This window comes from Olea europaea, chromosome 5 (genome assembly GCF_002742605.1).
Source record: "Olea europaea var. sylvestris chromosome 5, O_europaea_v1, whole genome shotgun sequence".
NCBI classification, from domain to species: Eukaryota; Viridiplantae; Streptophyta; class Magnoliopsida; order Lamiales; family Oleaceae; genus Olea; species Olea europaea.
The window spans coordinates 1,251,402-1,274,654 of NC_036241.1; the positions used below are offsets into that span (position 1 = coordinate 1,251,402).

Here is a 23,253-nt window from a genome sequence, read left to right on the forward strand (position 1 = left end):
ATAGAATAAATTCGACAAATTACCGAAAAAAATGAAGCTTCCATATTAAAAAAATAAAATAAAATAAAAACAAATCCATTGACCAACAAAATACCCAAACTACCCTCCTTGCAGTCCAAGCATAAAAGAGCCACGTACCAACTAAATTGTACCCTATGCTACCAAAGCTGTACCTTTACTCCGCGTGTATGTCAGCGGGATAAAAACTCCATTCTTTTCCGTTCTGAAAACTCTTCTCTCTCTCTCTCTCTCCTTATTCTTTGCGGCCCTCGAAAGCCGTTCTCTCTCTAAAACGCACGAATAGATACATATATTTGTGTGAATCTATATGCCTTTTGATTGATAAATAATTCTCCATTGATTTAAGGCGTTCTTATCCTGAATTTGTTACCAGGTATGAACTTTTTTTACTTTTTTTAATGAATTTGCATTACCGTGTATGTGTGTGTCGGCATTGGCACTTTTCAGCGCTTGAATTAGAGATTTGATTTTGCTTAGATTTAGGGTTTCTTAAGCCGCGTTGTTTCTAAGGTTACATATGTCTGTGTATTTGCCTAATTTTTCTACCTGCATTAATACGCAGACTCGAAAATCAGAATCCCATCAATTAATTTGGCTATGAATTGCTGGATTTCGATTGAGCTTCAAAGGAAGGTGGAACTTGATTGGTCTTTTTAGAGTTTCATTATTTTGTATGTTAGTGAAATTAAGTGATCTTAGCATTGACACTAGTAGTATTATGCTGCCTTTTCCAACCTTATTTATATGACACATAATTATCTGTTTATGAACTGTGATAAATTACATGTGTATCACACATTCGTCAACTAATTTCTTCATTTCTTATTTTTCTGTATTAGCTAGCTTTTAGAAATATTCCAGTCTGCACCATTTTTGCTTCGACATTTTAAAGCCCTGAGTCTTTGTGCCAGAATAGTTTCATTGTGTCAGAGTTTCTACAATTTTTTTCTGTCCTACTGCTCTTCAGTTCCTTTTATTTATCCCTGTTCTTATTTTTTATCACCAGATACACCAGGGTTTTTGTAGGAAAGTGTTATCTGTTTGATGGTTACTGCTACAAAGGTTCCTCTTCTTCTGTGACAAATCCTGTTAAACGAGTTAATTATGTTTACTGAGGTAACAGAAGGCAAAGATATCAATGATTGCAAGGAAGAAACATCTGATATTGATCTTAATCATGACATTGGAAAGTTATCAGTGTCTTCGCAAGTGCCCGGACCCTTATTTATGAGAGCTGATGAGTCACCTATGAGCTTGGTGAGATCTGAACTTTCTGGTGCCAATCATCTTCTTCCGTCTTTTGATTCTATCAGTTTGGCTGAGCTTCATGAGCAACAGGATGATGTTGCAAAAGAAACCATTAGATCTAGTGGTTTTGACCCTATTTGCGGTGCTATTCCATCTGAAGAGAGAGTAGATGAAGGAAAGGAAACTATCAAATTTGAATCTTCTCACTCTGTTCACATTGCTGGGCCAACTATACAGAGAGATGATGAAAGTGAGGATGTAGTTAAAGACGACAATGCTCTTGAAAATAATCATCCTTTAATTGTTTATGAATCAACTCAGAAAAGTAGTGGGCGCAAGATTAAATTAAATCAGAATGGTGATTGCCAAAAACGATCAAGAAAGGGCACGAAAACAGCCAAAAAAAACTTACCATTGGATTTGAGTTCCTTGAAAATTTCAAGAAGAAGAAGAAGTTTATTCTGCAAACGAGCTCGTTCCTCAGTTTGGGGATCTGTAGGGAATATATTACAAGATTCTGAAGAACAAGTTATGATCGACCCAAATTTAGGCAATCAGAAACAACGAAGAAAAGTAAGAGGTGGTCAAGGAAATGGCAAGACTGGTAGGAAACAGGCAGGTCGACTTTCGGAAAATTCAACGAGAAAAAGATGGACCCCAACTGGCCACATCTCTTTAAAGGTTAGAATTGGCAAAGAATCGATCCAAACTTGCCCCATTGGTAATGACATGGATAGTTTTCGTGCAATGGGGAAAAGTATTCCTGAATTATTTAAGAAAACTGAAAATAAGCTGGAGGAAGAAGTGCCCAGCAACCATCCTGAAACTAACTGCCAGGAGGAGGTTGATAATTTTGGGGCATCCATTGATAATAGGTGTTCGGATTCAGGGACTTCGCCTGATTCAGAAGTTATAAACTCAGTTCCAGAACCTCCAATTTTTGGAAAAGGTTTAGAAGAAAATGTAGAAATGAATCCTTCTTCTGGGCTTCATGTCGCTCAGGAGCCATTTAAGTCACAAAGCTCTGAGACATTGTTTCCTTGTATGAAGGGGAAAAAAGTGTCTAAAAGCTCTAGAGCAAAGGAAGGGAGCAAACATACATCTGGAATATTGGATTTATCCAGCAAGAAAGGTAACCCTTCAAAAAGTAAGGGAAACCAGAACAAGTCAGTTGGTAAGCGTAAGGTGAAGGAGAAGGGTGACACTAGCCGTTCCCTCTGTAGAGCAGAAAGCCACCTGGCAGAAGGTACTATTTTAAGTTTCTATAAATAGATGTATTTATGAAAAATTGCTCTTTCCCTCTCTCATTGCAAAAAAGGAAAAAAGAACAAGTTTAAGAGCATGTTTTTGCTGTGGTTAAAAGTTACTTCCCTATAAAGTAAGGTACTTATTTTCTACAGTGACCTTACTTTCTAGGGAAGTGAGTTTTTATTTGTGAAAAAAGTCACTTTAAAAATCATGTTTGGCATAATAAATAACTTAAAAAATAAGTTTGCCTTTATCTTAAAGCACAACCGATCATGCTTTAAATGAATCCCAAATTATTAGATGTATAACATCCTGCTCGACCTGGTTATCTATTCTAAATTTTAACTAATTTTGTAGAAAATAAAGCATTATCTCATCTTGGAGAAAGTGATTGCTCAAACAAAACTTCAACTATAGAGAGAAACAGCTTGCAAAGTTTGCCTGGTGGGGCAAAGGATCAATATGTTCCAAGAGATGCGTGGGGACGTTGTGATGATTGCCATCAATGGAGGCGCATACCGGCTACACTTGCTGATCTAATTGGAGATCCAAACTACAAATGGTAAGCAATCTTGTTTGTTGCGTTTAAGCTGTTTAATTATGCAATGGATATTAATGTGGTATAGGCAGCTTGCCATTGTATAGTGGCCATGGTATGCCTTATGTCCACGGCTTAGTCTGGAACCTCTTTATGATTAGTCAACAGATAGTTTCCTGCTGTAATTACCCTTCATAGCTAACATATAAAAAGGCTTGATCTAGTACTGAGGCACAAGGCGTATCTTATTTTTCTGGTCCTGTTGGCTGGCTCATCTTGTAAAGTTTTCTTTTTACTCTGTGTTTAAAGTATCGCTAGCATTTCCACAATTATATGTGTAGTGTTGTGTGGATAATGCGATTGTGTAATAATTTAAGAAGAATCAAAATGGTTGGTATTGTGTAGCGAGTTAGGTATACCTGTGGTCGTCTTTGGTGAATTCAATTATATAATATTATTTGTGGTAAGCATTTGCTTTTAATATGGGTTGTCACATTTCTTAAAGATATTTACTTCCCACCATTTGGGGGTTTGGAAGTGTGGGAGAAGTGTGAAATAGTCTGTCTTTGAGATAAAAAAAAAAAAAAAGGTTTTTAAAATTGTTCCAAATAATTTTTTCCTTCAGATAGTGTTAGTTCTAGTTCATGCATCTTTTGGGATTGGTTTAAGTTTCTACAGGGCTCATTGTCAGTAAAATCTTTTTAAGACAAAATGCTTTTATGTATAAGAACCCTTGAGAAATTTAAAATAGATCATGATGATTTAGTAGAAGTTTTTGACCTCGCTCTGGTAGGGTTTCAAGAAGTTTGAACGATGGGAGATGCAATCGTAACATTATTGGAACAGTTCATGCCCAGAACTTGTAAAATCACACTCATCCTGATTTAAAATAGATCATGAAGATTTAGATGAATTACTGTACCTCCTCCTGGTAGGTTTTCAAGAAGGAATGATGGGATATGCAAGCAAAGTATTGTTGGAACAGTTCATGCACCAGAACTTTTTAAATCATATACTCATCTAGCCTTGATTCTTAAATTATTATTATTTCATATCCTATCTCGGAACTTTCGGCTGACTGCTAGGTCATTTAAGGTAACATCCACTTGCATATTTCCCTTATTTGATGGTTTATTCTGAGGGAAGACTTGAGCACAAGCTTAAACATTCGGTATTAAGTGAAATTATGAAAGCGGTATAGCTCTATTGAATTCAGAACATGAAAGTACAGCAGTAATTCTGTCTTAATTGTGAAGAGAAGTCCTGAACGTCGAGCCTTGGTGGGGTGTACTGATTACGATTATTATTTCTACACATGAGATTTTTTCTTGTTCTCTGCAGTTGAAATGTCCTTTTTGTTCTTATGTTTTGTTCGTACTGAAGGACTTGCAAGGATAACAAGGATAAAGACTTTGCTGATTGCTCAATTCCACAAGAGAAATCAAATATCGAGATCAACGAAGAGCTGGGAATATCCGATGGTTCCTGTGAAGATGATTCTCCTGGTGTCTTCTCGAATTCTAATCCCAATCAGTCAACAGGTATTTGGTCTCCACAATAATGTTGCTCCATCCTTGTCTTTTGAATTCATTGAAAGCTGATGTACTTCTTGTGCTGGAACTTTGAGTTATCTTTATATTTTTTGCAGCTCCTCAACATTCATTTTGGAAGCTTATCAAGTCAAACTTGTTTCTGCATCGAAGCCGTAAAAGTCAAACTATTGATGAGGTAAATGCGAATGCATGTTTGTTACGTTATAGTATCAGAATTTGTATTCATTTTGCATTAACCTCTTATACTGTCCCAGTATATATTATATTGAAATTACTGATTTGATTGCAATGAATTTGGCATAGAAATAACTTTCATTTTCATATGATTTAATGCATATTAATATATAACTATTGTCATTCATGATAAAAAAAATTTGCACACCACTTTTGAATGCTTATGTAAGTAGGTATTACTCACCTGGAGATGTTTCTTAATTGGTTACGAAATTTCTGATTAAATAATTTATTCACAGAACAAACACTGAATTTTTTTTTTTTGATAGGTAATCAAATAATTTTATTACTTAAAAGAGAATACACAGGGGTGTATAATCACTTTAAGTCAGTAAGGAACAACATGACATTAGGCAACCCGTCTACATGACTTTTAGCTACGGCATTGAACCAAGAATACAGAGAAAAGTAAAATGTTTCTCTTATCTTTGTTTGGTTTTCGAAGCAGCGGTTATTCCTTTCTCTCCACACGCACAATACAATGCAACCCGGGATAATGTTCCATGCTAGTTTGCTATCCTTATCATGGAGTTTTCTCCTCCATGCCCGTAGCACGTCCTCTATATGACGAGGCAGCACCCAATCCATAGATTGAGAAGCGAATATACTGTTCCAAAGCTAATGAAATAAAAACCTTTTGAAGATTATCCACCGTTGAGACCTGTGCCCTCACAACTGTCCATAATAAGAATGCCACCTGAGGAGGCAATTTACATTACCACGCCAACTTACAGGGGAATGAACTATCCACCAATCTCAGGAGGGAACTAAAGTAAGAGCGAACTGAGAAACTACCATCTCGTGCTATTCTCCACCTGCTATAATCACCCTCTCCTACCAGAATTTCTCTCTCATGTAGAGAGGTGATAAACAACTAACCCAATCCTGTAGACCCCTCCCAAAAGTAATATTCCAGTTATAGCTCCTATTATGAATGACTAATACATCACTCACCATAGCAAAAGGTACTGAAGCAATGCGATGCAAGGAAGGAAATCCCTCCTTCAACGGTTGATCTCCACATCAACAATCATCCAAAAACCTAATATTATTACCATTTCCCACTACAAGATTCAGTTTGTCCAGAAAATCACTCCACCCCCTTCGAATATACCTCCACAAACTCATCCCATAAGAATCGCGGTCCTCAACCGTACACCATCCCCCCTCCATCATACCATACTTCGCCCCAATGATTTCTCTCCAGAAGTTCTCCCTCTCCACTCTGAATCACTACAACCACTTGCCTAATAAAGCCTTATTAAACAACACAAGGCTCCTCACTCCAAGGCCCCCCATCCTCACAGGCAAACAGACAATACCTCAATTGATCAAATGGAGTCTCCTCTCCTCTCCCAACCCTGCCGGCAAAAATTCTCTTTGAAGTCTCTCTAATATCTTTGCCACTGTAATCGGAATGGGAACAATGACAAAAAGTAAGTAGGGAGATTGAGAGAGTGGATTTAATGAGAGTAAGTTTGCCTCCCTTAGAGAGGTACATACGCTTCCACCCTGCTAACCTCCTTTCCATTCTTTCCACAATACCATTTCAGATATGGGTACTTTTAAATCGTGTTCCTAACGGGAGCCCTAGATATGACATAGGCAGCTGCGCAACCTTACAACCCAATATATCAGCCAGCTCCTCCACGTTATCAACCTTCTCTACTGGAATAGTCTTAAATTTCCCCAAATTGATCTTTAAACCAGATACCGCTTCAAAGCATAGGAGCAGACGACGCAAATTCCTGAATTGTTCAATATCTGCGTCGCATAAGATCAGCGTGTCATTTGCAAATAACAAATGGGACACCTATAAGTGATCAACCATAAAACCCCTTAACAAACCCGCTCTCACAGTTTTTTCAAGCATCCTACTGAAAGCCTCCATCACAATAACAAATAACAATGGAGGAAATGGGTCCCTTTGTCTCAAGCCTTTACTACTCTGAAAATGACCCTCAAGTGTTCCGTTGACCAAAATTGAGAACGAAACAGTAGAAATACAGAATTGAATCCATTTATACGACTTATTCCCAAAGCCACAACGCCTAAGCATATACAACAGGAATCCCCAATGTACATGGTCATAAGCTTTCTGAATATCGAGCTTACATAACATCCATGGAACCCCTAGACGCATTCTTAAATCTATGCATTCATTCGCTATAAGCACAGAGTCCAAAATCTGACGCCCTTTTACAAATGCATTCTGAAACTTGGACACTACTTTCCTCAGCACCTCCTTTAATCTGTTTGCCAGGACTTCTGCTGTAATTTTATACACCCCACTGACAAGGCTAATAGGGCGAAAGTCCTTAATATCAGTCGCTCCCATTTTCTTAGGGATCAGCATAACAAATGTAGCGTTAGAACTTCTCTGGAACCTGCCACGTTCAAAATAATAAGTTAGTATCCACAATGTCCGGTCTCATCACATCCTAGCACGCCTTATAAAATGAGAACGAGAAATCGTCAGGTCCAGGAGCCTTATCATCGTTCATGCTAAACACTACCTCCTTAATTTCATCCTCTCCAAATGGTCTCTCCACCCAACTAGCATCATCCTCCGTGATAGTAGAAAAATCCAATCCCTCCAATTCTGATCTCCATTCAAATTGCTCCCGATAGAGATTCTAATATAAATTCACCAGTTGGCTTCCAATTTCCTATGGTTCCTTATAAGTAACCCCATTCACCTCCAATGCTGTGATGAAATTGTTCCGCCCATTAGAATTTGCGACCCTGTGGAAGAACTTAGTGCATTTATCCTCCTCTTTCAACCAAGTAATCCTAGATTTTTGTCGCCAAGCAATCTTCTTTATCTCTACCAACCTCTCCATCTCTTCCTTTAATACTCTACGTCTCTCCTTCTCATCCCTACCAACCTTTGACTCTCCTCCCGCCTATCCTATTCTTCTATCTCTGACAGACACTGAATTTACGACAGTTTACATTGCCCACAACCTCGTCATTCCGTTTCTTTAAGTCCCCTTTCATAGCCTTAAACTTTTGATCCAATACAAAACTGGGAGGCCCCTTGACTTCATAAGATGTCCACCAAGTCTGTACTTGCTCCCTAAAACTTTCTACTTTCAACCACATCTTCTCAAATCTAAAAGGCATTTTTCCACCACCCCTCCTGTTCCCAGATAATATAATAGGGAAATGATCCAAGTACACCTTCCCCAATCTTCTCTGAGTGACATCTGAGTAGTTAGACTCCCACTCCCCACAAATCAAGAACCTATCTGTACGAGACAAGACGGGTGGGTCCTGATTAGATGACCAGGTAAAATCTCCCTCAATCATAGGTAAATCCACCAACAAATTCTCCCTAATAAAATCTGAGAAATCCTCCATTGCCCTAGTTAGTCTCCCACCATTTGACTTCTCAGCAGGAAATCGAATCACATTAAAATCATCCCCCAATACATGTTGGGAGGTTCCACTAAGCCATCATTCCAACTAATTCATCTCACAAGCCCACTCCACTGTCATCAGAATTAGGCTCATAAACTCCTGTGAACATCCACCGAAATCCATCCTCACAATTTTAAAAGAAATCGATATAGAGAATACGCCTATACTCATCTCCTCCATCTCAAGCACTCTAGTGTCCTACTTCACCAACACGCCTCCTGATACCCCTGATGACCCTAAAAATTGATACCCTACATGTTCCCCCCCATAAGCTACTAACCACCGCCCTCGAGATGAACTCCATCTTAGTTTCTTGTAAGGTTTGCCCCTATCCCCTTAGCAGATGTCGAACCCCAAGCCTTTTTCCAACCTCATTGAGCCCCTGTACATTTTAGCTAATGAGTTTTGGCATCATTTCAATACTCCGTCAACCCTCCCCATTATTCCTTTCTTGGACTCGCCACTTTTACCATCATAATTTACCGACCATTCAAGCCTCTTAAGTTCGCGATCACCCTTTCTTCTTAATTTACCTCCATGTGTAGTGATCCTTTGTCCCCTATTTGCCTCCAGCTCCTCGAATAATTGTAGCAGTCTACTTTCATATACATCTCAGGACACGCCAACCAACTTACTGAATTCCTGAATTGTTTGTAGAACCCAGTTCGAAGGTGGGTGTCCAACTTCAAACACATTCGCTTCCGATGTTTCCTCTTCGTGATAGCTCTCCAGATGATCAGAGGACCGTCCTTTCTCTTCCACCACTTGTATAACGTCACTATCTTTCTCCCTTCTTGGCATCATCTACACACAACAACAGAGTTTTTTCTGTCCCAATGTCTCTTTCTTTTGTCAACTTAGAGTACTCCTATTATATGTGTTCGCAATCCTTGATGTCGAATATGTCGCGTCGTTTTCTTTCGCAACGCCTGAAACTAAGTCCTCCGCTAGTGCATGTCTCCTCGCTTGTTCAACTGGTAATAATCTATCAACCTGCAGGATCGTGTACATCGTCTTCAAGTTCTCCATACTTGGCTCCCCTTCCTTAGACAACGGTTCCACCTCCCGGTCTACTGCAATCCCCGTGTCTACATCATTCATGTTCAACCCCACTAAGTCAACCCCGTCGTCATTTTTGTAGCACACCGCTTCCATCTGCTCTTGAGACTTATAAAGTTCAGCTCTTCCCTGCTTTTCATGTTCTGTATTTGATGATAGCTCCTTATGAGTCAATCCCGGTACGTGTATTTTAACAGTTGGATCCTCATCCATCCCAGGCCCACACTTGTGATAGCATACCAACTCCATGGGGCCCGTTTCAGGCCCACTTTCAACTAGCCTAATTAATTCATCCAATGCTCCATTCAACCCTTGGACATGGGCTATTATTTTAGCCTTATTCAAACAACTGTCGTGACCTTCATTTACATTGACTTCAACTGCCCTTTCCTTTTGTTGTAGCATCCGCTGGTCGGCATGCTCCGAAGCCCGTGATTTTGCTCTAACTTTTGCATAAGTCATCCTTTGTTTGTTTCGTTCATTCACCATTCGACGTTTGGCTTATCCCCAACAACAAATGAATCGACAACTGCTTGAAACACCTGCGAGACTGATGCCCATCCCTCTTCATTCGCACCTTCCAGCATCATGACAACTCCTTTCCGACGCCTCTCCTCGTATTGTGCTATCATCAAATACCTACCCCGGCGGTTCACACACTGCTGTGCCAAGAATGCTCTTGAAGACTCATTGAATTTAAAGACACAATCCTCCAATTCAGTAGTCATCCTCAATCTATCCACCATATTCACCATCCAAAGTGCACCATACCTCCCCATATATATTGCATCTGATAACTTCGAGCCCCATTCTGTCATCTTAACAGTACCGGAATCGTTAATAGATACTGCTAAGTCCTTCGCCTCCATGCTGAATCGATGATTGAATACCATACTACGCACCTCCGCCAACTTTTTGCCTTGAATGTGTATACACTGTTCATCTTACGGAAGAACAGACAAGTCGATTGATTGTGGGGTATCGAGCTGCGTCTAGGTCATCACCTATCATGCGTCGGCAGACTCGCATCCGGAGCAACGCATGTGGGGGAGAACATGCCAGCCGGAGTTACTAGTCTCTGCAGAGGTCACTGGTGCAACGCGTTTGCTGGAAAGGTGGTCGGATCTAGAGAGATCTACCGTGTACTCCCAAGATCTCTCCAGTCTTTACCGTATTGTGCCTTCCACCTGGGCTGTCGGCGTTTGCGTCGTCCCCTGCTACCCAGGACGACGCGCCGGGAAAGCGGCTGAAATCCGGGCGGCGGCCCCAGGGTTTTCACCTAGGACCGCCGCCTATGTGTGATGGTAATGGCTGGAGAGGCTAATCTGTGGCGTGAGGCTGGTTCTATGGTGTCTGCCGGGCCGCTGGTCGTCGCCGTCACCTGTAGGTAAGGGTGGTGGCTGGGTTGCGATTGGGTGGTGTTGTGGTGGCTGGGTTGTTTTGGATTGTGGGGGGAGCTCCATCCGGATAGTACCACTTCAAAGTATGACCACATCTATAGAGGATCAACAAGAGAAGAAAATTTGAATTAAGTTTAATAGAAAACTGGTTTACAAAAACCTAGAACAAACACTGAATTGATTTGATGCTTTTGATAAATTCAAGATCGTATGAGCTTATAGTTCTCCTCTTGGTAATTGACATGGAGCATGAGGACAAGAAAATGGGTCATTGGTTTTAGGTGACAGAGGCAGTATATTATCTAGAACGTAGACATCATTATCTAAGTTTCACATGAAGTCTTAATGCGTAAAGGAGAAGTTCCAGTTTAGCATTATGATTTTGTTCATAAGATGGTCAATTCTTCTTGTTAAATTCTATAATTTTTAATATTTGTTATGTTTTTGTATAAATTACTGAAAGAATCGTAAAGAACTATATTCACTAGTATTTTCCACCTCCCATAAAGATTTTCTGGAACTGCTAGAGACATGCTGTTCTTTCTGTTGATGGGGAAGAACTTTCTCTTAAATCTTTTGATGGTCATGTGCAAAATTTTCCTACATCACACGATTCATTTCTTATTTTTGCCTTTTTGCCATAGTCCTATTATCTAAAGTTTATCTTCCATTTTTAATTTATACGAATTGTGAGACAATTATGTTCTACGTATCTGACAAACACCAGATGGGTGATACTTATTATTTTAGTTTTATTTTTTTACACAAGGCCATTGATCCCATTGTTTTTACTTTAATCTATAACCTTCACTATATTAATTTATTTGATATCTATTGGGGGCAGTAGGCTTACAAGCACACAAAGATATAGATACCATGTATGAAATATCTTGGGTTATCACAAGAGCAGTATGATGGAAATCTTTTTCATTACATGCTACCAGCATTTGTGTAGGCTATTATCTTTCCAGTGTGTCAATAGTCTGCACAAAGCTCGTTGAAATGTTCTTTTTGCCAGAGCCTGTTGAAGAACAATAAATAGATATCAAATCAGCTGGATCATATGTTTATTATAAATTCTCCAGTGATGGACATGTTGAAAATGCACTAGTTGGGGTTGATTCCCAATTGAATTTGATTGCTGCCACTGCTCTGACGCTTAGTGATGCTAGAAACCTGGAGCAGAACGATAAATGAATGATATCGTCTCATGCTCCATCTGGGTTCATGTGTACTCCACTGCGTGGGTTTGTGTGAGAATGTGGATGTCTCAGTTATTGACATTATAGATGAAATTGTGCATTTTAGCCTCACCTTCAAATTAATGAATTCTAACTAAAACTTTTGGTTTCTTGCCTCTTCTCATTTATGCATAACAGATAATGGTTTGCCATTGCAAATCTCCGTCAGAAGGCAGAATGGGTTGCGGAGCTAAATGTTTGAACCGGATGCTTAACATTGAATGCGTTCAAGGGACTTGTCCATGTGGTGAACTTTGTTCAAATCAACAGGTGCATTAATATTTTAGCAGATACTACATTCATATTTGAGTTTGTTTTTGTGTTTGAGGCAATTTCCATACATACTCTGGTTGCAGTTCCAGAAGCGCAAGTACGCTAAATTAAAGTGGTTCAGGTGTGGAAGGAAGGGTTATGGCCTTCAGGCACATGAGCATATCTCTGAAGGACAATTTCTTATTGAATATGTTGGAGAGGTAACTTGAATTTCCATTTACTTGGTACTTAAAAGTCTCAGTATGTTGACTTTATACTTAACTAGAACAAATTGGTGATAATGAATACTGTGAATCAAGTTGCCAATGTGGTTTGATCTTATATTTATGCTTCCATTCAATATGTTTGCAATGAAAGTAGGAAATTCTGCGATGCCATTCTGAAGATGCTAGTAAATAAATATTTTCTTTTCTTTATATTCTTCAGGTTTCTCTTGTGCTAGTTATAGTTGTTTTAACCTTACCCAGTTCTTACAGCCTTACACCTTGAGACACACTCTTGCAAAGCTGAACCTCAATGTTTACTCTTTAGTGACACATGTCGATGTTTAACTTACTGAGGTGCATGCTGGGGCATAAGCCTTGGGGAGTTTGAGGTGTGAACTTCTTAGCCTATGTTTGATCTCCAATTTTCCAAAAACTCATTTTTTCAAAACCCATTTTCTACCACACATTCTCCCATAAAATAATTTTACACGTAACCCCAAATTTTCCTCTTATTTTTAACTGCACATTCTCCAAAAATGAAAAACTATTTCAAAATACATTTTCTTCCAAAAATGGGGCTCAAACAGGGGGTCAGTCTTCACCTTCTAAGCCTTTTTTACTTGCTTTAACTTTTTGGGTTGTTTATTTCTTGCTCAGAATATTTTTAGGATTTCTTGCACTGTTAAAAATTTAAAATACCATCCAACTGAAAAACTGAAACAATAGAATTGAAGATTAGAAACATGTCCTATCCTCCTACAGCTGAAGTGAGATAACCCCCCAAACATACACACTAAATAAAGCTGCTATTTTTCAGCTGCATGTAGCTTCCCTCCTCTCTCTTTTATTTATTTTTTCCTGTTGTCGTGTATGTGTATTTGCATTCTTCACTTCTCTTGTTTTTTGCTTTTCCTTTGAGGTCTGGAAAAATTCTTAAATATTTGGTCAGTCTTTTCATTTGTTTTGGACTTATACTTGTAGTTGTAGATTAATGATGTTGTTACATAACCACTACTTCGTTAGTTTATTATTTGCTACTTTGCTACTTTGTCATCCATTTTATGTTAATAGACTAAATTTTGATGAAATGTTTTATTATGGATTTTTGGAGAAATGCATTGATTTCTGAGTGAGCGTTTTTAATCAATGCATTCCTCCTATTTCTTTCCTTTTTTGTCGTATAATGCAATGTGAGCGTGTGCGGATGATAGTAGATTGTGGAATACTTTATTTGTATTATAGAAGGAATCAAGTAATTAGTTTTTGAAAAAATCTTTGCCTTGTCACTAGGGAATACTCTATAACTGGAATAGCCCTTAATATTTGTCTATAATTTTCTGCTACATCTGTGAGAACATATTGAGTGTTGATATTTTAAGTAAGTGCATTGCAGTTTTATATTTTATGACGGTGAAATAAATGTGTATATAAATGTACATGAGATCTTATGATTGTGGTGATCTTCACTTGTATGCCAATGTTAATTTGTGGATCTCTCAGGTTCTTGATGTGCATGCTTATGAAGCTCGGCAAAGAGAGTATGCTTTGGAAGGCCACAAGCATTTTTACTTCATGACATTGAATGGCAGTGAGGTTTGGCCATTACACTTTCTCTTTGTTGTTATATGTGAACAGAAAACGTCTTTTAAGTGATCAAATGCTTTGAAATTCAGAGGATGCCAGCTTCTCATGACATCGTTGCCAAGTTGTAGTTTTTGCTTTTTCCCGTTTCAAGGCACTTCATGACTCGAGTTAACGCCATTGATAACAGTCATTGCATGCAAAATTTTTCTTCTTCTGATCCACAATTTGTCTTTTTGCCATTGGGTTAGAATGAATCCTGACACAATAGACGATGGGATGCTGCAGTGGTACCTTTTTGACAGGAGAAGCCTTCCTTTTTGTCCATCCAAACATGATCTTTTGAAAAGGCTTTCTTCTTTTTCTTAGAAAGGTTGCAGCAAAACCATATTGAGTACTCTCATCTTCTCTGACTTGCGCGTTCAGTCTCTTCTCTTTCTTTTACTCTCGAGATGAGAGCAGCCAATAAAATGAACCATAAAATTATATGAGCCTCATTTATGGTAATTATATGTAACTTAAAAGCACCCAATGTCAACATTTTTATTTCATTATTTACTGGAATTTTCATGAATTTATCACCATTCCAGAATTTCTTGGTAGTATATAACTTCATTTTGTTGATAGGAAACACCTTTTCAAATTTTATTTATATAATTATTGATTTTTGCTGGTGGGATTTTTAAGGTGCAAATGCTGGGGCCTCTGCCTTGTGTACTAGTTGCTCTCTATACTTTTTATTGGAGCTTAGTAATGTTCAAGTTCACAGTAGTTCCTTTCAATAAAAGGCAGTGTCAATGGTTTGAATTTGTACCCTATTTCGGCTTGACATTGTTTTAACTTTTAAGCTTGAATTTGATTCTAGATAAGGTAAGTGAGGCTGGACTGAATTCAAAAGGGCTAATGCATTTGACCATGTTTTTGGGGAAGCACGTGATATATAATATGATGAAACTTGATTTTATCTCTTTGCATTTGTCAAATTGTTCTGAATTCATGCTCATCTGGGTACTTTCATTTTTTCATTTTTTTTATTGGGTTTTACATAATTATTATGATATGTCACTTTCATGCATCTGTTCCAGATTATTGATGCCTGTGCTAAAGGAAACCTGGGACGTTTCATAAACCACAGTTGCAATCCTAATTGTCGTACGGAAAAGGTATTCCCTGGAGTTAAATCTTCTATGCAGTTAAATAGTTTAAGGACAGTTTAGGATGAAGTTCCACGCAGTTGCTGAACATCTTATGTATTATCCTTCCTTCGCGATCAATTCCCCTCCCCATTCAACTCTTTTCTTCTTGATCTTCTCACCACCCTCTTCCCTTTCTGTAGGTTTATAATCTTTTGGTAAAGGTTTGCCATTTTGCTGATCAGAAGCTAGTGATAGCAGAATATTAAATATACATTTCATGTCATTCATGCTCATTTCATATGTCTTCTTGTTTATGACATGTTGTCGAAAAGTTGTTGCTAGATTAAATCAGAAACTATTGTAGTAAACTCTTAATCTACAGCTTTGAAAAAAATGATGTGCTTTTGGTACTGCTAAAATTTTGACCCGGACTTTTTTGACAGTGGATGGTGAATGGAGAAGTTTGTGTTGGACTGTTTGCTTTGAGGGATATTATGCAGGTAAACTCTTTCTTCTAACTATACATTTCTCATTTGCTGAATCAATTGACTGCTGCTGCTTCTCGAATTTGCTGGGTCTTGCATTGTTGTCTGTGAAGAACATTGGAAATCTATGCTGGGAGGTTTCTTCCTCTTTTCATTGTTTTCCCTTTTCCTTTCTCTTTTCCTTTGTTTTTTGGAGGGGGTACTATACCATTAACATATATTGGTTTCGAGTAATGAACATCGCCATATTGTCTTTGAGTAATACACAGTGCTTGGTAACCTTCAGATGCAGATATTGCAGATACAAGGATAGATGGCCTTTGGCTCTCCTGGTTGTAATCCACCATGTTTTGGGTTACTTATTATGTTCTTTTGATTCCAATTCATACAGTGATTAGTGTTGAGAAAAATGCATGCATTCTGATGGTTTAACTATTGTATGTCAGGGTGAAGAAGTTACATTCGACTACAATTACGTACGTGTGTTCGGGGCTGCTGTTAAAAAATGTGTGTGTGGTTCAACTAACTGTCGGGGGTATATAGGCGGCGATCCATCAAATGCTGAAGTAATCGTTCAAGGTGATTCTGATGAAGAATATCCTGAACCTGTTATGATCTGTGAAGATGGTGAGATAGATAATGACTGGAATGGCACAATGACACATTCCTCCAATGACGAAGAAATTACAGCTGCAAAGAAAGCACCAGAAAACAAAGATAGAATGATCCAACCAGAATGTATTGCTGGTCACTTGGAGAACATTTCAGAAACACACACTTCTGAAACTTCAACAAGAAATGAAGTTGAAAGTGTTGACCCTGCTTCTGGTGATGGTTGCTTAATGACTTCAATGTGCCAGAGATATCCTTCTGTTCAACCCATTGATGTATCCTTACAACCAGATGATCTTACAAAAGAAGCTATATCTGCAGTTGAGCACGAGTTTTCTACAACAGAAAGGAACACGACAAATTCGCTGTTCTCTGCTCGTGAAATTGAGATGACTGCCCATGCTGGACCGCCTAAAAAATTGGTTAAAACTAGGAGGAAGTTAAAATCTGGTACTGGTGGAAGAAGCGAAGAATTTATGGAGGATATTCTTCCAAAATCTCTTCATTCATCATCTACAGTAAAGAAGGGAAAGCTTAAAACTGATGCTATGACTGGCAAAAGAACTCCACATGTGGATAAGTCAATTATTGTACCCTACAAACCCAAAAGATTACCAGAACTTTCCTTAAATAGCCATTTTGAAGCAGGTAGATGATTTTCTGTTAATTTTGTTTTGAGGTAATTCTGCTTGTATTTTACTGGAATGACAACTAAATGCTTGCAGTTGAGGAGAAACTAAATGAGTTGCTAGATCCTGAAGGGGGAATAAGCAAGCGAAAAGTAAGTTCTTTCTCTCCTGTTAGTTTAACTGCATTGATTTCTTTTATCTCTCGTCCTCGGTTATCTGGAGCATCTAATACTTTGTTATTTATTTTTTATTTTTTATTTATAGAAGTCAGCGATAATTTTTGGTTCCTTGATCCGAATATTGTTACTATTTGATATCTGAATTCCTAAGTTGCCTGAAGTTGTTATGCCAGTGTTGCGTGTTTTGAAACTGATATTTTTGTTTGCAACTTGTTTCAATTTATTAAGTTGTCTTATTTTCCAATAGGATGCATCAAGAGGTTACTTGAAGCTTCTTTTTCTTACTGCTGCTTCAGGGAATAATGGACATGGTGAAGCCATTCAAAGGTAGTTTAGAGTTGTTACTTCCTATCATGTTTTCTTCTAGTTATTTAGATTTTTTTTCAAGACAGTAAAACCTACTTGTTTATTTTTGAGGGATTGATTCTGTGTGATACTTATATTGTTTCCCGTTTGTACTTTTGTAGCAATCGAGATCTTTCAATGATCTTGGATGCCATCTTGAAGACAAAATCACGGACTGTTCTAATAGATATAATTAACAAGAATGGTAGTTTTCGGTGCTTTTTTATTCAAAATATATGTCTTTCATGTCAGTTATACTTGTTTTACAATTGCAACCATTTTCATGGATGTATGACTTCCCTTATCTTTACAGGCTTGCAGATGTTACACAACATAATGAAGAGGTACAGAAGGGAATTCACTAAGACTCCTATCCTGCGAAAGCTTCTTAAGGTAAGTTTGTTGAAACTGAGGGTGTTTCTTAACATAGTCATTGTGCAATATAATGTTTGCTAACTGGGTGCTTAGACATTTCACAACAATTGAATAATACCTTCTCGGTAAAAGGAATGAATTGCAAGTTTCTTTTGGATAAAGATTTATTGAGTCGAGTAGAACCACAATTGGCTTGCTGAACTGCTCATCTGTAGTCACTGCATGGCAGTCAAAATGCAACACTCAACATAGAAATATATGCCTCGGTACACACAAGCATGCATGTAAATATGTGCTTACGAATAACTGCACAAATTTGTTGGTTCTCTAATGAATCACTTGGTGTGATTGTATTGCTAACCTTGATGCATCAGTATGTCAACCATCTTGTTATATTTGGGCACAATTTTACTTTATGGTTGTGACTCTATTCTTTTCGTCATCATAGAACCATTGGTAACTCAAGTTTTTCACAATCTTTGGAGGTACTGGTTCTCACAACAAGTGTCTATATGGTTTTGAAGAGTTGTTATGTTTTTTCTCCTTCTATTGGAAAGGGGAAGGGAAAGAGGGGACAGAGAATTATATTGTTCACATGCAATAAAGGGGAGGAAACAGAGAAGAAGAATGTGGAAGAACTAAGTGATTCAATGTAAAATAAATGACTTGAACTCAGTTATATTCGCATGTGAAGTTTGCGAGTAAAGCATCAAATGTTGAATGAATGCATGGAACCACTATTACTTAAAGGCATTCCTGTTAATCCATTGTCCTAATGAATGTGTAACTGTATTCAAGTGCATAGTATTCATCTAACGTCACAAGTGATTTTATTGAACCAAATTATTATTTGGCAAGAAAATGGTACCGTTCGAGAACTATGAAACATGTTTAATTAACTTCTTCAAAGTGCAACACTCATCATCTGTAATAGAGGAGTCATGCACTTGTTGTTGGTATTTCTTTAGCACTGGATAATCTAAATAATGCAGTATAATGGATTCATAAAAAATAAGTTTAAGCGATCATTGATGACAGTGATAATAATGATGATGATGATGTTGCTCACATTTGGTTGCTCGCTGTTCTTTCCTGTAGGTGCTCGAGTATCTGGCAATGAGGGAAATCCTTACTCTGGAGCACATAAGTGGAGGTCCTGCATGTCCTGGAGTGGAGAGGTCAATGAATACTTAATAAGTTTCATTTTTACGAGATTTTTTTTCTTTGAGGAATTGGATTAATTTCTGAATTTGCTGCATTGTCTGATTTAAATATCCAAGATCACTTTCTCACTTGCAATGTACAATCACATTATTTAGATACATTCAATTGTGATTAATTAGGAGCATTCCATTAGTGTAGTTGTGGAACCATGTTTATTTCTGATATTTAGTTTCGGATGTGAGAACATTTCATTGTCCATATTATGCAGTTGAAGTCCTGTTTTTGAGATACTTCGAACTTTAAAAAATTTGACTGGTACAGTTTACCAAAATGGTCATCCAAAAATTTCTATGCTTGACAATTTACCTGGGTCTGCACTCGACCATTGATCTCCATCCTTTTGTATATGCACAATCTAGCTCTTATAATTTTGTCAGTTGCTGTTGTTTATTAATAAACCTCATATTCACTCTTTTGGTTTTGGTCAGTTTCTTTTGGATATATATATATATATATATATATTTTTTTTTTTAACTTCTTACTGATATTGTTGCCTGCAGCACAATAGAACAAAGAATTTTGCTTCTCATATGTTTGTTCGAAAGAAATAATTTGTGTTGTCTTGAAATGCTATGAGCAGAGTTTTTCTTAAATCCTAATCTTTTAATTTGGAGTCGTTTAGGTTATTACCTTTCATGCTTAAGTATTTTTCTGAATTGCGCACTACTCTTATTGCAGCTTTAAGGATTCAATATTGATACTGACAGAACATGCAGATAAACAGGTATCATTTACAAATTGTCTTGCATTTTAATGTTAATCTTCATAATTGTGCCTCAATTTTTCTGGTATCTTTTTGATGAAGAATGGAACATATGCTATTCCTGTGAAGGGAGAAAAGACTCCAAAATATTGTGCTTGGATGAAGACAAATTTATGTCTCAAAAATAAAAATATAAAAGTGAAATAATAATACAAGGAAGATAATCCTGGGTAAAATTTTAATTCTGTTCTTAGTCTTTTGGTTGGAGATTTTTGTAGTTGTTCGCTAGAAGTTTTAGAATGTCAAATCTGTTTTTCTAGTCTGCAGCCCTTGGAAGGGCTGTTTGAAACTCTGCCCTTTTTTTCTGTCTTGTCTGGCTCTTGTCTATTTCCTTTTGTTTTAGACTTGGATTAGTATTTGTGGAAGAGAAGAAAACTTATTAGTTGAAGTAAAAGAAAAATCGTGAAAGATTTCTCAAGATGGCAAGATTATCTTCTAATGTAATTTTAGAAAATTCTGACTTAATGATTGAATTTTCTATTTCTACTCAGGTCCATCATATTGCACGGAACTTCCGGGATAAGTGGATTCCTAGGCATATGAGAAAAAATGGCTGTATGGACAGGGTTGCTGGGAGGATGGAATTTCATCCTCGTTCTAGCTACACCAAGTTTTCTGCTGTACATGATCATGGGAGTCAGATAAAACCTTCTCAAGCAATGGAGTGTTTTGAAATGCAGTCCATGCCTGAATCTTGTACGGGCAACACTGGTGTTCCAGACGTCTCTGCCTCAGGTGATAATTGTGGAAACAGCGGCACAAAAAAGCGCAAGCGTAAAAGTAGATGGGATAATCCATTGGAGGCATGCTCGACGCCCAACATCAATGGGGATGGTCCTCCTGGGTTTCTGTCTCCGTGTAATGATCCTATGCTCACATGTGATGCATCTTTGACCTCTATTGATCACCAAGAAGGAACCATGCACATGATGGGTCCGTTTGATGTAGTATTGGGTGATTCACAGCATAAATTCATTTCACGTCTTTCTGTCTCCTATGGCGTTCCATTTACTGTCATAAAACAATATGGGGGCCATGAAGCAGAAGCTTCCAAGGGTTGGGCTGTAGCTCCCGGTGTACCATTCCACCCCTTTCCCCCGTTGCCTCCATATCCCCGTGACAGGAGGGTGCTACCAGCCTCTGCTGCTAATTGTCCGTCACTGGGTCAACGTGCAGAGAAAGCAGAAGCTGGTTTTGATCATTGTACTGATCATTCAGATGAAAGCCATACAAGGAAACCCAGATTTGACTCGCCGGATATGAACATTTCAGATGCAAATGACAGATATGATTTTCAGCAGGGAGGGAGTTCCTATAACTTGGGGAGGAATTACTTTAGGCAGCAGAAGTGGAATCACTCGAAGTTAGCACCGCCATGGGTCCGGAATAGAAATGTTTGGTAATGTACAGGGAACAGTCCTAGCAATGGCATGCGAAAGATAGGTTTAGGAAGTGGGACAATTGGGATACATTTCATGAGCATTGACATTGATAACTTTAGATTTTATTCTATAGGACGATTTTCAAGGAGCTTTGAAAATTTGAATGCTCCGTTTGAATGTACTACATTCTTTGCTGCACAGTGTCACTACAAATTAAATATTCTTTAATCTGTTCAGTTTTATCCTCATTTATAGGCTTTGCTGAGGTTGTTCTGAGAAATTATTTGCTTGCTTCGAAAGTACGAGTTCATTTTTCAAAAGAGGCAAGCTTATCTCATTTTATCTTTGATCCTGATATTAAATTTTAAACATTTTGTGGAATAAAATTTACTACTGCTGTTGCATGCTGATTGTTACTCTTTCCCTCTTTGGTGGTTCTACATATATATATGTTTGTTTGTTTATTTTTTGGGTGGTGGTTGTGGGGAGATGATGGAGTAAGATGGGGTACATCGTATATGGTTCCTCGTACAGTGACGATGGAGGTTTTGGGTCCAAATTCGATTTCAACACGTGTGCATACGCGGTAAGCATATTCAATCTGTAGTAGTTTTCTTTCTTTTCTTAATGTTATTTCTAATTGATTTTTGATATTTATAATAATTAGATTCTTGGAAAGGCCTATGCAAGGTGGGGTCCCTACGGAGTCATCCTGTAAAGTCGGAGTTCCACTTAGCAACAAGAAATATACCCTGTGCAATGAGCTACTGAAATGGAGAGGAACAAAATGTATATGGAGTGGGCTGATGGACTTCAAATACATGGAAACATTCCTTGGTCAGAAATTACTTTGGTAATCTAGTCTCCATTATCATAATATTCAAATTTGAATTTGCATAAGAATTTCGAATATCTCTTTGGAACTTTTATGGCATGTTTGGTAGGGAAGATTAGACAGTATTAAACAAGAAAGTCGTTAAAATTTTGTTCACTCCAGTAAAGTATACCATACGCACTTGAGGATTTTCTTTAGTTTGGTATAAAAGCTGTCCTTTTTGCTACCATTTATAAAAAAAGGTTGAATCCCAACATTGAGGGCCCCACTATCCTGCCTCTAGAGTTTTGTGAGGGAGGTAAATTGCGGGATGTGTCTCGATAGGACAAGGAACAGGAGCTGCTTATACACTGCGCCTACAAAGAGTCCAATTTCATGTATCATTTTGCTACCATTTATGCTGTTATCATTGATCGGGATGCATTTTGGCGTGGATAAATTGGAAGTTAGAGCTATGGAGTGATGAGAGTCTTGAACACTTCTGAGTGGATATAAAAATGGCATCTTTTCATTTCATCCCAACTAAAGCACACATTGACTCTCAAGTGTTGGCACATACAATGATCTTTTGCATATTCTCAAGTGTCCCTGCGTCCGTCGAAGGTCTGGTCTCGAACTTGGTCTCCTAGGAATGCCCAGCTGGCCTACGCTTTCTTTTGCCACGTGCCATCCATTTAGTTTGCTAGTCAATGATTGGTCATTGAAGATGTCTAGAAAGTTCATTTTATGAAATTTTCGGATGATCGACAGGTAGAGATAAATGTTAAATAGTAGCGACAAGAAATTCCCGAGTGGTTTCTGATAATTGCTTATGTGAAAACTCTTTAGTTTATGAATAATTGAAAAATCTTTATCTATTTCATAGCATGGAAAGGGACTACGTAAATTTTCACCTGCAAAAATGGAAAGAGTTTATAATATATTTAGCCAGAGTTTGGTACAGATTAAAATTTTAATTTAAAGCAAAGTTAACAATTAATTTTAACAACACATTTTATAAATCTTCACTACTTTTCAACCTTATAATTTATAAACTTCTATTAAAATTTATTAAAAATATAATTTTAATCCACAGGAAATAGGGGCTTAAATTCATTCCTCTAGATTTTGAATCCAGAAACATTGCATCAGTTGGGTTGTTTGACCATTAAATCATATCATCATGTGAGTTGGGTCGTGAGATAGTTTGGTTTATATCTGGTGAGCATTGAGAAAACATTTCTCTAGCACGAGATAAGCCTGTTTCCCAATAAAATTTGTAGA

The 23,253-nt window shown here is 37.8% G+C and overlaps 1 protein-coding gene across 3 annotated transcripts; it reads left to right on the forward strand.

The window, feature by feature from the left end:
- The first annotated feature begins 168 nt into the window (after positions 1-168).
- On the forward strand, positions 169-21,454 carry LOC111394365 (histone-lysine N-methyltransferase ASHH2-like). 3 transcript variants are annotated; one of them, XM_023020143.1, is made up of 19 exons: positions 172-394; positions 584-654; positions 1,028-2,515; positions 2,875-3,079; positions 4,439-4,596; positions 4,704-4,783; positions 12,104-12,235; positions 12,322-12,438; positions 13,945-14,037; positions 15,111-15,188; positions 15,605-15,661; positions 16,093-16,906; positions 16,984-17,039; positions 17,314-17,393; positions 17,534-17,616; positions 17,725-17,804; positions 18,885-18,964; positions 19,689-19,734; positions 20,265-21,454. In XM_023020143.1, the coding sequence occupies exons 3-19, from the start codon at positions 1,126-1,128 to the stop codon at positions 21,174-21,176; spliced, it is 4,461 nt and encodes a 1,486-aa protein (XP_022875911.1). In that variant the 5' UTR covers positions 172-394; positions 584-654; positions 1,028-1,125; the 3' UTR covers positions 21,177-21,454. The 3 variants fall into 3 exon arrangements, with proteins under 3 accessions (XP_022875912.1, XP_022875911.1, XP_022875910.1); XM_023020144.1 differs by lacking the exon at positions 584-654 and having other exon boundaries at positions 169-394; positions 19,727-19,734; positions 20,265-20,388; XM_023020142.1 differs by lacking the exon at positions 584-654.
- The last annotated feature ends 1,799 nt before the right edge of the window (positions 21,455-23,253 follow it).

Bases quoted from the DNA above. Each gene is read 5' to 3' on its own strand.
- LOC111394365 (XM_023020143.1), top strand. From the start codon at position 1,126: ATGTTTACTGAGGTAACAGAAGGCAAAGATATCAATGATTGCAAGGAA. The intron at 15,189-15,604 runs GTATTCCCTGGA...CTTTTTTGACAG, and splicing joins CTAATTGTCGTACGGAAAAG to TGGATGGTGAATGGAGAAGT. The intron at 16,907-16,983 runs GTAGATGATTTT...AAATGCTTGCAG, and splicing joins AAATAGCCATTTTGAAGCAG to TTGAGGAGAAACTAAATGAG.